Raw genomic sequence first — 12,559 nt, 5'->3', positions numbered from 1 at the left:
CACACACACACACACACACACACACACACAGACACGTCACAAACACGGCGAGTCCTGTCTCCATAATGACATCTTACAGATGATTGCAGACTCAAACACAAAGATAGCTGCCGTCGTGACTCTCGCCACATCTATAGATTACATATATGAGATTTTGAACCGTGTATCAACACATCAAAGTGTTTGTCAGTTGAACGATCAGGCCTCAGGTGTCCCTCAGAGTCTGGCATATATTGTGAGCATCGGTTACAGGAGCTTTCACTGTTGCAACGCAGAGCATGTGGCAGAGCGGACCGCAGTGATCGATGATGATCTGTGTTGCTGCAATTGGAAGTTGTAAAATCTCAGGTGGAGCAAATGGCAAAAGATATAAATCAAGTAGAGAAACAGAATGAATGAAACCGAATTACACAAAGGACAGAATAGAAAACACAATCATAGAGTGGGCTAGCTTTGCACTCCGATGGAGCAGCACTCCTCCATGTATAATATTACTTTTAACTTCTCCAAGTGTAATATTGCAGTACTACTTCTTATGTGCCCTTATTTTTTTTAACACTAGAACACCTATATTTACTCATATTTTTAATTTGATTGTGTTATTCTTATTTTTTACTGTATTTTATTGTACTTTTCGAGCAACCAGGCATAAGAATTTCCTTCAGAAGTCTATCTTATTTTGTCTTATCTTATCAACGATAATGCTAATACTTAACCATCATAATAATACTTTGTGACTTAAAGGTTGTCTGGTAATGGACAATATGAAGACAAAAAACTCAGAAGTCACTGCTGCTGTCTAAGATATATTCTCCTCTTTAAAATTATTTGTATACATTTTTACAGATTTTTATGGATTAAATTAGTGGTATAGCATGTGCAGTGGTGGAAAAAGTATTCAGAGCCTTTACTTAAGTAAGTACTACATGCTGATACACTGTGAAATTACTCCACTACAAAAGTCCTGCATTCAAAATTTACTTAAGTAAAAGTACAAATGTATCAGCATCAAAAAAGGTTGCCCATAAAGTTGGAATAATATAGTTTATTCCTATTTAAATGCATCAGTAATCACTTTGGAAAAGATTGACTAATAAAGTTTTGAGAAGATATACACTTCATCTGTCAAGAATAAATCTAATTGTCACAATCATTTCATGCAAAGACGTAAAAAAAATATTTTATTCTAACGTTATAAGCGACAGTGTATATTCCAAATATATTATTATATTATTATTAATGCATTTATGTAAGAAGAAATGTAATTTTCCCAAGGTCAGGCTCATTTTAACTACTTAATACACTGTTATGAGGTTTAATAAAAAACTTTAAATTCATCATGTTTTTCATGTTAAATATTGACCTGAAAAGTAACTAAAGCTGGCAGCTAAATGTAGTGGAGCAAAAGTACAATATTTGCCTCAAAATGTAGTGGAGTAGACTTATAAAGTTACATAATATAGAAATACTCAAGTAAAGTACAAGTCCCTCATAATTTTACTTAACCCTTTATCAGGCAAAGAACCATATTTGGTAACTTGAGCTTCAGTAAATCATACAAGATTCAAGCTTTCCTTTATTGTCATTGTATTAAAAAAGTATACAACTAAATTTACGTGTGCTTCTCATATATAAGGTTCTTTAAAAAAAACATTCAGACATTACGCATATGTAATAAGTAGTCTAAAAAGATAATAAATAGTTTAAAGGTAAAAGATAAAGTGGTGATGGATGCAAATGATGTGTTATTGTCTATTTAGGGTTGCTGTGGGAAAGAGACTATAATAAATATAATAATGATTAAGACTCCATTGACCTCGATTTGCAATATAAAAATGAAACATTTTGCAAAAAGACTTTTTCCTTTGTCATTTTTCAATTTCCAGGAGTGCCCTAAAAAGTACTTGAGTAAATTAGTTCCATTCCACCACTGACCATGTGTTCATCAGTGAGCTCTGGAGGTGCTGGTAGCTGCTGACTGTAGCTTCATCGTTAAGTACACACATGATAGGGATAATTAACATTCGGTGGCCTGCTCATTATACAGCTAAAACACAGCGCTTAAGAGTATGAAAGTTAAATCAATGAGGAGAGCATCTGGACGAGCCAGCCATTGGATGGGTGTCTGCTCGTTAGCATCTGCTCGTTAGCATCTGCCCACAGCGCGGCTCCAGCCCTTCTACTGCGCCGTGCGGAGGCAGTCAGTAGGTGTGGGGCAGGCAGCAGAACAAGTGGGAGTTCAGTTGTAGTGAATTTTTATGGTAATGTTAATGCTCTCGCTCAGAAACTTTCTCCTGATTTCACATTTTCAAAGCGTGAGAGAGTGGTGCATTGTAGTAAAAGAACTGCCAAAGCACTCATGCTGTTCAAATTATCAAAATTATTTTTGAAGTTGTCCCCGCCTCTCTGTCGATTTTTCTATTGTATTTATTCAGCATTTTTTACTTGAAATATTTAGCTAAATTCACTTTAGCCTATAAAGTTGTAATAATTTGGTTTTCAGACACAATTAGCTGTTTATTCCTATTCAATTGCATCAGTAATCATTTTGGAAGAGATTGATTGATAGTTTTAAGATGATATACACTTTATCTGTAAAGAATAGATCACATTGTCACAATCGTTTAATGGAAAGAGGTAAAAAAATATATATATTTTATTCCAACTTTATGAGCAACAGTGTATTTTACCTTCAGGTGATCCTTGAACTGAAGAATAATTTAAGAGGTTATTTTACAATTTGTTATTGTTCAGTACAGTAAAGCATAGCCCACCAGAGAGAACAGAGAGTTTCTTTTTTAACTTTAAAATATCTTATTCAGAGTTTCAGAATAGCAGGATTGTTTCTTAAAGCCCAGTAATATTTGTCATTGTGTTGTATATTGTGTCTATAAGTTCATGGTTATTTTATACATTATGTTTAACAACACCACAAACATTATTAAATACTTTTACCAAAACATTAATTCTCCTTTCGTCTCCTCTCAGGGTCCCCTCGGTCCTTCAGGTCCTCAGGGTTTGGCTGGTCAGCGCGGTATTGTCGGTCTGCCCGGACAGCGTGGTGAGAGAGGTTTCCCTGGTCTGCCTGGACCTTCTGTAAGTAACAAGATGTTTGATTTATCAATACATATGATGTACAAATGAAGCCTGCAACTTAAAGTTATTGTAATTATCAATTAAACTTTTTTTGTCGACAATTAACTCATTATTAAAGTCTATAGAAGTCAGGAAATAGTGAAAACTGCCCATTTAATATCCCAAAGCCCAGGGTGACATCTTCAATTTTTTAGTTTTGTAGAAATATAGAACATATTTAATAGGTGTGTCTGTAATTAATATACTGTATTGTGATGCTGTAAGCAACTTCTTACATTTAATTTGAGGAAAATAGTTAAAATATAAAGAATATAAAGAAAATTAGTTTTTTTTAAAAAGAGTTTACTTTTTAGTGCATTAGAACATTTGACTTTGAAATTTCATTTATCACAGTAATTTGCTGCTTTTCTTTGTCTTATGATTATTATTATTATCATTATTAACATTAACAGTATTAGCAACACTATTGGCTCTAGTTGTCTATTTGCTAAACTTTTTTTGTTAGAGCTGTAACGATTAGTCAATTCATCCATTAATCATCAAATTATCTCTTTATTTCTCGTTATTTTATCTCTTTATAAAGCCGGTTTCATACTTCTGAAATTTAAAAATGCGATGCTTAATTTGATGATAATAAATTTAACAGCTTTGCTTTTTGGACTGTTTGTCAGTTGAAAATCACTTTTCATTGATAAAATGATTAATTTATGAATGAATGAATGAATGAATGAATGAATGAATGAATGAAGTATCTTTATGCAATGATGTAGCAAACATGATAAAAAAAAAAAAAGGAAAGCCTGTGTGAAACCTTGATGCCAGTCTCAATAAACACATTCTCCAAGCACTTAAACTTAAATATTTCATGGTCAAAAAGTAGAAGGAAGAAGTAAAAATGTATTTTATTTTATTATATATATATATATATAATAAATTGTCTAGACAGGATAGCAACTATCCCAGTTTTATATACAACCCACTTCAACATAAACAGCTATCCCATTTTATGTACAACCCATTAATTAATTAATTAATTAATTAATTGATTACTTAATTAATTAATTAATTAATTAATTAATTAATTAATTAATTAATTAATTCAGAAAAAAAGTGACTTAATATTCATTGATTTTTTAAAAATAATTGTTAATTGCAGCCCTAGGAAAAATGGGGGAAATAATTCAGTTCTCACAGTGGAGTCTGGAACAGATATTTTTTTTCTTTTGCTTAGAAAAAGATTAAATGATTAACATTGATGTTAATTATGTGTCAGTCAAGTGTTTGAGCAGTAGAGCTGAGTACTGTAACATTTAGAAAATGTTTCCTGGTTTACTAAACATCGGGTGGTTGGAGAGTTGTTTACAACATGAGCTGTTTTCTTTTACTGCTGTAAGTGACATACTGTCAACTGCTAATAACAAAAGAGGCTGTTAACTAAATGAATCTGCCCTCAGAGTACAGTGCATAATGATTTGTCACTCCCTACAAGACAAAGTCGACACAGGCAGACTCTGGACTGTCAGCCTGCTGTGGCCTAATTGGATCACAGTCATATCACGTCTCACATGAAAACAGCCAGGACTTTTCTCCTGGTGAACTGATTCCATTTGATGTACAGCGACGAGAAGCCTCCCCTGCTTACATCTCTCACTATTTGATATGTGACACGAGCAATGTCCCTGACTTATAGCGTCTCAGAGGGCATGTCCTTTCCATTAATTATTCATCAGCATGCATGAAAGGGATGCCAAGAGAGAAGCGGTGATGCCAAAACTCACTCAGGAATGTTTCAAGCAGAGAAACTGCTTTTAATAGCAGAAGTGAAGTTTGAACTGCAAATACAGCTTGTGTGGCGTTCTGGAGTTTGAGCTCCTTCTAACACCAGTATTTCTGAAATAAGGCAATATTTTATGCACTGATTTCTCTCCTCAAAGAGACGGTTCACCCCCAAATAAAAATAAATATTTGTGTACTATTTATTAATCTAGTGTTGGAGATATCGGCTGTGCACATGTCTGCCTTCTCTTGAATATAATGGAACTAGATGGCAAAAAAATACTTTTTAAAAAAATCAACAGCAATGTCTCTTTCCAGAAATCATGACCTGGTTACTCGAGATAATCCACAAACTTTGTTGTGAGCAGTTTCCTGTAGGAACTATTTTCTTTCTACCAAACTACACCCGACCACTGTATCACTGCACAGGAGGAATTATGTTATAGTTCTAGCACCACTGAACCAGCTAAAAGTACAGCTCAGCTGAGAAGGACACCATTAATGTTTACGTCTTGCACTGTCACCAGCACGCCCCTCTCATCCATGAGTAGATGCACACTTCCCTCTACGCAGTGACACATAAGGTGCAGCAACAGGACTCACTCATTTTACTAGGGCTGTCCTTCTTAGTCAGTTAGTCAAGTGACTGGTCATTTTGGTGTCAGCTAAGATTTCTTCAGTTGATTCGTCTTTTTTTTTTCATGGTAAATGACATTAAAACATCTCTGATAAACAATTACCATTTAAAATGGTGCTTCTGCAAGATTCTTTGTGGAGAAACTCAGTTTACTTTAAAATTAAATTAAAATAGCATCAGTATTAGTTGTCTTAGACATTTATGGGGGTTTTACATCTGTTTATTGGTATTTTAGATAACATACAAACAGTAAACATTGCATAAAAAATATAGAAAATATTTTAAAAAACCGAAAGAATTACAAATACAATAAATACACAGTACAAATATTAACTAAGCCCCAAATGATTGGTCTCTCACATTAGGTGTAAAATAGTTATTGGAATATCTGATTTTGACTGAAAAGCCATTATCTGCCTGTTATATCAGTCAGTGTGTTCTGGCCTCGGCTGCTCATTTTGTGTTTTCAAAACAGAGTTTTGCGTGAGACGGTAAATACCAGAAGATAAATGACATGGTGAGTTGTATCTCTGGGTAATTGGTTTATGTGACCTAATGAGTTTTCTTCTCTTCTCTCCTCTCAGGGTGAGCCCGGAAAGCAGGGAGGTCCTGGTGGCAGCGGAGACCGCGGACCCCCTGGACCCGTTGGACCACCTGGACTCACTGGACCTTCAGGAGAGCCTGGCAGAGAGGTCAGAGAGCAGGCAGCACACAGCATGTGTGTGTGTCCTGATTCACATGTGCCACATTGTGTTTAGTCTGCTTGTATCCTGGGACCGAAATGAGTCCGGAGGCCAAGTCGATTAAAATTCATTGCTATGTATACATTTGCATTGTGTTTACACCGTATTATCAGTGTGTTTTGTCAGAGGAGGGTTCATTATGCAGCAGATCAGTATTCAGTAGGACAGCTGGCTCGATGGAGGTGGAAGCTATTAACACTTCATATTGTCATGTGACAGGGCAACCCTGGATCTGATGGGCCTCCTGGTAGAGATGGTGCCACTGGAATTAAGGTGAGAAAAACACAATCAGGCCACAGAACACGCACTAAGTCTAAACCTCTGTGTTGTAGGATGCTGTTTCAAATATGTCATTACTCAGGACAGGGATTATGCTCTAATCCTTTGAAATTTGAATTGCATTAGTGTCAGAAATACATTTTACGTACTTCCAGATCTAGACTGGCTGACAACCAGTGTTAATGTCGTCAATGAAAAATATGACTAGAAATGTTCGTCAGCAACCTGTTTTTCCATGACTCACACAAAATGACGTCAATAATCGCTAACTGCGACTATATTAACACGTAGCGCTGTAGCACATGTCCTTTGTTTTACATTCGAAGCTTCTGTTGAGATTTTGCAATGAAGCTTTGAATGCCTGTCTTCATATTGTCAAGACGTTTATTATTTATCATTATTTGTAGCTCTAAATAATTATTTAAGGGGTTTTGTGCCTCTCCGTTTTGTTTAATGTAAAAAGTAAAAATAGCTATTTAAAGCTACAATTTCATTAATATTATTGTATGTAACTTGTTGTTTTTGGATTAATCATTTCAGGTTTATGACCTGTGGTCACCTGTGGTCATTTTGTAACAAATAAAAGAAGACCAAGGATAAAACCTGAGTTATTGCTTCAGTGTGCTTCCTGTCAAGCCTTTTCGGAGGGCTGCATTTTTAAAATCCAAACACATATTTTACAACAAAATCCTTAATATTAGTTAATGTTTTTATTATGAAGCCAATCAGGAATCCAACATTGATGCAGTTTAACTGAAACTGCCATTAGAATCTGTCACTGGTCATTGCAAATTTTTATACAAATGCCCAATCAAAATCTTAGTTTCATATGAATTCATACACAGAAAGTACACACAGAACTTACCATCCTTCACAGTACTATTATTAGCAGTGATGCTACTGTACAGTATTTGTGTAGCTTCTCTTACGTGACTGACCTTTTTGCTGTTGTGCTCTCTGTGCTGCAGGGTGATCGGGGTAACACCGGTCCTGCTGGTGCTGCTGGTGCTCCAGGCGCTCCTGGTGCTTCCGGCCCAGTTGGCCCCACCGGCAAACAGGGAGACAGAGGAGAGTCTGTGAGTTGTCACTCCAACACTAATTAAATTAATGATTTTGTTTGGACCTGTGGGCCGAATTGAATGAATAACCCCTGTGTTTTCTTCTATCATGTACATAGATGTACATGTACATTTATTAAGTGTATTTCCACACAGATGTTCTACTGTTATAACATTGTTTGGTCCTTAAATGCACCTTGTTGAAAAATTGTCTTATTCCAGAAAACATATATTTGAGCTTAAGGATTATCTGAATGCTACTGGAGTAGCAAGTTACAGTAGTACTAAGTGGCAGACAACAGAAATGCTTTAACAGCCAGTTTAAAAAAGAACATTTCGAATAATTTTAAGACCTGTCAGACCACATCAATGATAACTAATAATATAATAGTAAATGGGATCTGTCTGTTCAGAGCAGTGCTCCACTATTTTATGTAACCTCACCACCTCCTTTTTGTTTTTCTCTCACAGGGTGCACAAGGACCATCTGGACCCCCAGGACCTGCTGGAGCCAGAGGAATGCCTGTATGTATCTGTCTAATCATGAACATGCACATTTTTAAATTATTTGTTCAACAAATATAATAATAATAAAACAGAACTGGTATAGCCACTGCAAAAGTGATATTAAGCCTTTAAAGTCTGTCATCTCTACTCTAAGTTTTCCTAATTAGGATGTTGTCTACTTGTTCTCAGGGACCCCAAGGACCCCGCGGTGACAAGGGTGAGGCTGGAGAGTCTGGTGAGCGAGGACAGAAGGGACACAGAGGCTTCACTGGTCTGCAGGGTCTGCCCGGACCTCCGGTAAGCATTCAGACTAAATCTCTCAGTGTCCAGACCTTTGTGTTTCACTGAAAAAATGACTTGAAATCTTCCCTGTAAAAATGTATTTCTTATCATGATCCCTGTGATAAGAATTATACAGTATGTTGTATGCATTTGATACATGCATTTTATGTCATTTAACCAGATCAATGTTGCATGAATTTAATCAACATAAATGTGAAACAACGACTAATTTGCAATCAACATGGTATTAAAAAAGGGTCTTAAAAGTCTTAAATTTAACTTGGTGAATGCTGCAGAAACACTGATGTATGAATGCAATTATTATCTGTACAGGGTCAAGCTGGAGACCAGGGTGCTACTGGACCTGCTGGACCTTCTGGACAAAGAGTAAGTACTACTGCTGCCAAAATACTCTGTTGTTGAAAAAATGAAAAATAAAACTTACTAATATCACTTTGAATTAAAAGATTAATTAAATATGTCCCTTCACCTGCCTTGTCTTTAGTGCCTAACATCAAAGGTTTTCCTCCTTCTGTGTATTTAGGGACCACCTGGACCTGTTGGCCCTGCTGGAAAGGATGGTGGAAACGGTCTGCCAGGACCTATTGGACCCCCTGGACCTAGAGGTCGCAGTGGAGAGACCGGTCCCTCTGTGAGTGGCCACAAGAACTGTTACATTGATCTTCCTCTGAAGACCATAACAAACTAAAAAATACCTTTTTACTCAGTAAATATGACTCAAATAATGTTTTTTTGTGTTAGCTTTAGTTACAACCCTACTTTATGCACAGTATGTTACCCATATGTTACATGCATGTGACCAATTATAATTTCAGGAATTCAAAACGTCCTCAGAGCTGGAAAATATTCATGTTGAGAGTCTGAAATAGTCTGACTCTGCAAAATTCACACCACATTGTATCACCAGGTCTGAGTCATGCTGTTGTTGGGTGTGAATTGAACAGATGTAACCAGGACCAGGCATCACATGAGCTTCTTTGTGACGCATGCATTGTTGAAACCAACAGAAAAGTTCAAGAGAGAAAAAACTGATTGGAGAAGGAAGAATAATTCCACTTTCGTGAGCAAGAAATGAGACTCGACAAGTGGGGCAATGAATAAACAAAAGAAAAGTGACATGTAGTGCCAAAACATAACTCTTCCATCTTTGTTCTTTTCCTCTCAGGGTCCCCCCGGAAACAACGGACCTCCCGGTCCTCCTGGTCCCCCCGGCCCTGGCATTGACATGTCCGCCTTCGCAGGTCTGGGTCAGACTGAGAAGTCTCCCGATCCTCTCAGGTACATGAGGGCCGACCAGGCTTCTGGAAACCTCCGTCAGCACGACGCCGAGGTGGACGCCACTCTCAAATCTCTCAACAACCAGATTGAGAACATCCGCAGCCCCGAGGGATCCAGGAAGAACCCGGCTCGCACCTGCAGAGACCTGAAGCTCTGCCATCCTGACTGGAAGAGCGGTGAGTGACACAGAGGGGAATTGGTCAAATTGGGGTGAGAAGATAAAGTCAAAATTTAGGTCAAATATAGTTTGTGTAGTCTGGAAGTGTTTAAATGTGGCTGATTCAGAGTCTTTTTTATCATCAGCTTTTTATACAGCCAAAGAAAGGGTTTAACATGAAGCTGATGGGGGTTTTTTTCTGTAGGAGAGTACTGGATTGATCCCAATCAGGGCTGCACCATTGATGCAATCAAGGTCTTCTGCAACATGGAGACTGGAGAGTCCTGCGTCAAGTCCAAGCCTTCCAGCATCCCTCGCAAGAACTGGTGGTCCAGCAAGAGCAAGGACCGCAAACACATCTGGTTCGGAGAGACAATGAATGGAGGATTCCACGTAAGTGGCACCATGTTTTTCATCTCTCTGCACATCCAGCTGAAACATTCCCTCCTCTACTTTACACTGTAATGCAATCACAGACTGGCTCTTGACAGTAGCATTTAACAGAGTGCTGCAGGGATGACATGTTTTTGTAGGTCAGCCTGAAAGTACAAAATAAATAAAAATAATGAAAATGATAATCCCTACATGTCATGAGGAACAGTTCAAATAATCAAAGAAAACACACAGCTGAGATGTTAACTGTTATTCTAATTTCTTCTTTACCTGCGGCCCAATGCAGTTCAACTATGGTGATGACAGCCTGGCACCCAACACCGCGGCCATCCAGATGACCTTCCTGAGACTGCTGTCCACCGAGGCTTCTCAGAACCTCACCTACCACTGTAAGAACAGCGTGGCCTACATGGACGCCTCAACAGGCAACCTGAAGAAGGCCGTGCTGCTGCAGGGCTCCAACGATGTGGAGATCAGAGCCGAGGGCAACAGCCGCTTCACTTACAGCGTGATGGAGGACGGCTGCACGGTAAGACAACATGACATTACAGTACACACAAAATTTCATGCACAGGACTTGTACAGTCTTGAAAGTTTGAAAAACACTAAATTTTACGTTCTGAAGGTTAGGAATATGCTTTAATGTAAATATACTCCTTAAAAATGCCTGATTTTTAACATAATCTGGTGTCTCATCTGAACAGTCAAGCATGTGAGCAAAAATCTTTTAATATTTAAAATAAAATGATCCTGCCGTCACATTTGATCTTGATAGGATAGCTAAAAGCTAGGTAATCCCTGTTAATCTGGAAAAATCATAATCAAAAGACACATATAAAGTGTATATGAACAATTGGGCTAATTAACATTATAGCAATATACATTGATTGCTGTGGGGATAAAGTTTATTTTTTTTGTGATTGTAAGATAGCTAAAATGTGATGGGGCCTCAAGAGTCTGGAAATCTTTTGGTTTATGTACCTTGAAAGAGTTTTACTGTTAAAAAGCTGTACAAGCCCTCATGCAAAAACACATGCATGTACTGAATCAGAACATAATATAATGAAACTCAAAGGGATATTAAAATCAGAACACGACTCACTTCCCTTCCCTGACACACATTAAGCACTGTCTGTTTTACTCTCTGGTGTTCACTTCACTCAGCAAGCCAATCTTGTTCTCTGCAACCTTGAGGAAAGTCATAGGTCATTTAACAGCCGTTGTGTTTCTTCCCTCCACACAGAAACACACGGGACAGTGGGGCAAGACAGTGATCGAATACAGATCGCAGAAGACCTCCCGTCTGCCCATTGTAGACATTGCCCCTATGGATATTGGTGGAGCAGACCAGGAGTTCGGAGTCGAGGTTGGCGCAGTCTGCTTCTTGTAAAGAACGAGGGATCGAAAAAAGAAGAGAAAGAAGAAGAAGTGGAAATTCGAAAGAAATTAAATGAAAGATGAGCACACTTCAGATAAAGGAGGAGAGAAAAAAAGAAAAATCAAGACACTTTTTTTAAAATGGGACTTTTTTTCTAAGTAAAAAGTGCTTTTTCCAAGTCGAACTCCGTAGGATATCTGCACTGAATGGCACCAGCAACTGTCATCTGTGATTCATCCAGCATTGTCACCTCCCCCTCCTCCCTCCCCTCCCTCCCTCTATGGACACCCGGCACTCCCCAAAACCCCCCCCCCCTCCCCACTTCACCCTGGGTGAACAGCAGCCCCACACACACACCACCACCACCACCACCACCTGCCCCCCACCCCATGAACAAGATGGAGGAAGTATGAGGAGAATACGGGAACATACCGGGGAACTAGAGAGAGAAAAATGTGTTGGTGTTATTTATTTATTGTTTAGGTTTGGGTCCCAGGTGTGGTAGGACTGAGTTTGTTGCTAAGTAATAATAAAAAGCCCACTTACACATATTTAAAAAAATAACCATATCCACCAACTTCCTCTACTACTACTTCCTCCTCTTTCCAATCACCCCATCACTCCTGTACCATACCCACTAAAGCATACATATCTCTTTGAAACCAAAAATCTAGCTGCACAGAAAGTGCAGGTGTTCCTATTTCTACCACCACAGTGTGTATCAAAAAATTACTGTGTATTATAATAAAAGTCAATGGTGCTATTGTTGTAAAACAGTCTGTATTTTTTACAACCAGATACTCATATGTAGTGACCTGTATATATGTATGTGTATACATATACTGTGTATACAGTTTCTCAGAGAGAGCATTTCATCCTGGGATTTTGGATTTCAGGGTGATAAATGTCCCTGCTTCGCCCCGCCTCCTGCTTCGGCCACCAAATGTAAACAAA

At 38.0% G+C, this 12,559-nt stretch overlaps 1 protein-coding gene across 1 annotated transcript in view; it reads left to right on the top strand.

Annotated features, from left to right (window-relative positions):
* The window catches only part of col2a1b (collagen, type II, alpha 1b), a 60,305-nt gene extending 48,403 nt beyond the window's left edge, over window positions 1-11,902 (top strand). Inside the window, exons 43-54 of the mRNA XM_059327794.1 lie at window positions 2,989-3,096; window positions 6,094-6,201; window positions 6,472-6,525; window positions 7,500-7,607; window positions 8,061-8,114; window positions 8,286-8,393; window positions 8,712-8,765; window positions 8,923-9,030; window positions 9,565-9,853; window positions 10,040-10,227; window positions 10,514-10,756; window positions 11,471-11,902. Coding sequence (XP_059183777.1) covers window positions 2,989-3,096; window positions 6,094-6,201; window positions 6,472-6,525; window positions 7,500-7,607; window positions 8,061-8,114; window positions 8,286-8,393; window positions 8,712-8,765; window positions 8,923-9,030; window positions 9,565-9,853; window positions 10,040-10,227; window positions 10,514-10,756; window positions 11,471-11,617 — 1,569 coding nt within the window. The 3' untranslated portion in view covers window positions 11,618-11,902. The remainder of the gene's footprint in view (window positions 1-2,988; window positions 3,097-6,093; window positions 6,202-6,471; window positions 6,526-7,499; window positions 7,608-8,060; window positions 8,115-8,285; window positions 8,394-8,711; window positions 8,766-8,922; window positions 9,031-9,564; window positions 9,854-10,039; window positions 10,228-10,513; window positions 10,757-11,470) is intronic.
* The last annotated feature ends 657 nt before the right edge of the window (window positions 11,903-12,559 follow it).

This window comes from Centropristis striata, chromosome 3 (assembly GCF_030273125.1).
Source record: "Centropristis striata isolate RG_2023a ecotype Rhode Island chromosome 3, C.striata_1.0, whole genome shotgun sequence".
Classification (NCBI taxonomy): Eukaryota; Metazoa; Chordata; class Actinopteri; order Perciformes; family Serranidae; genus Centropristis; species Centropristis striata.
The sequence above is the reverse complement of the archived record's forward strand: the minus strand, read 5'-3'. Positions and strand labels throughout refer to the sequence as shown.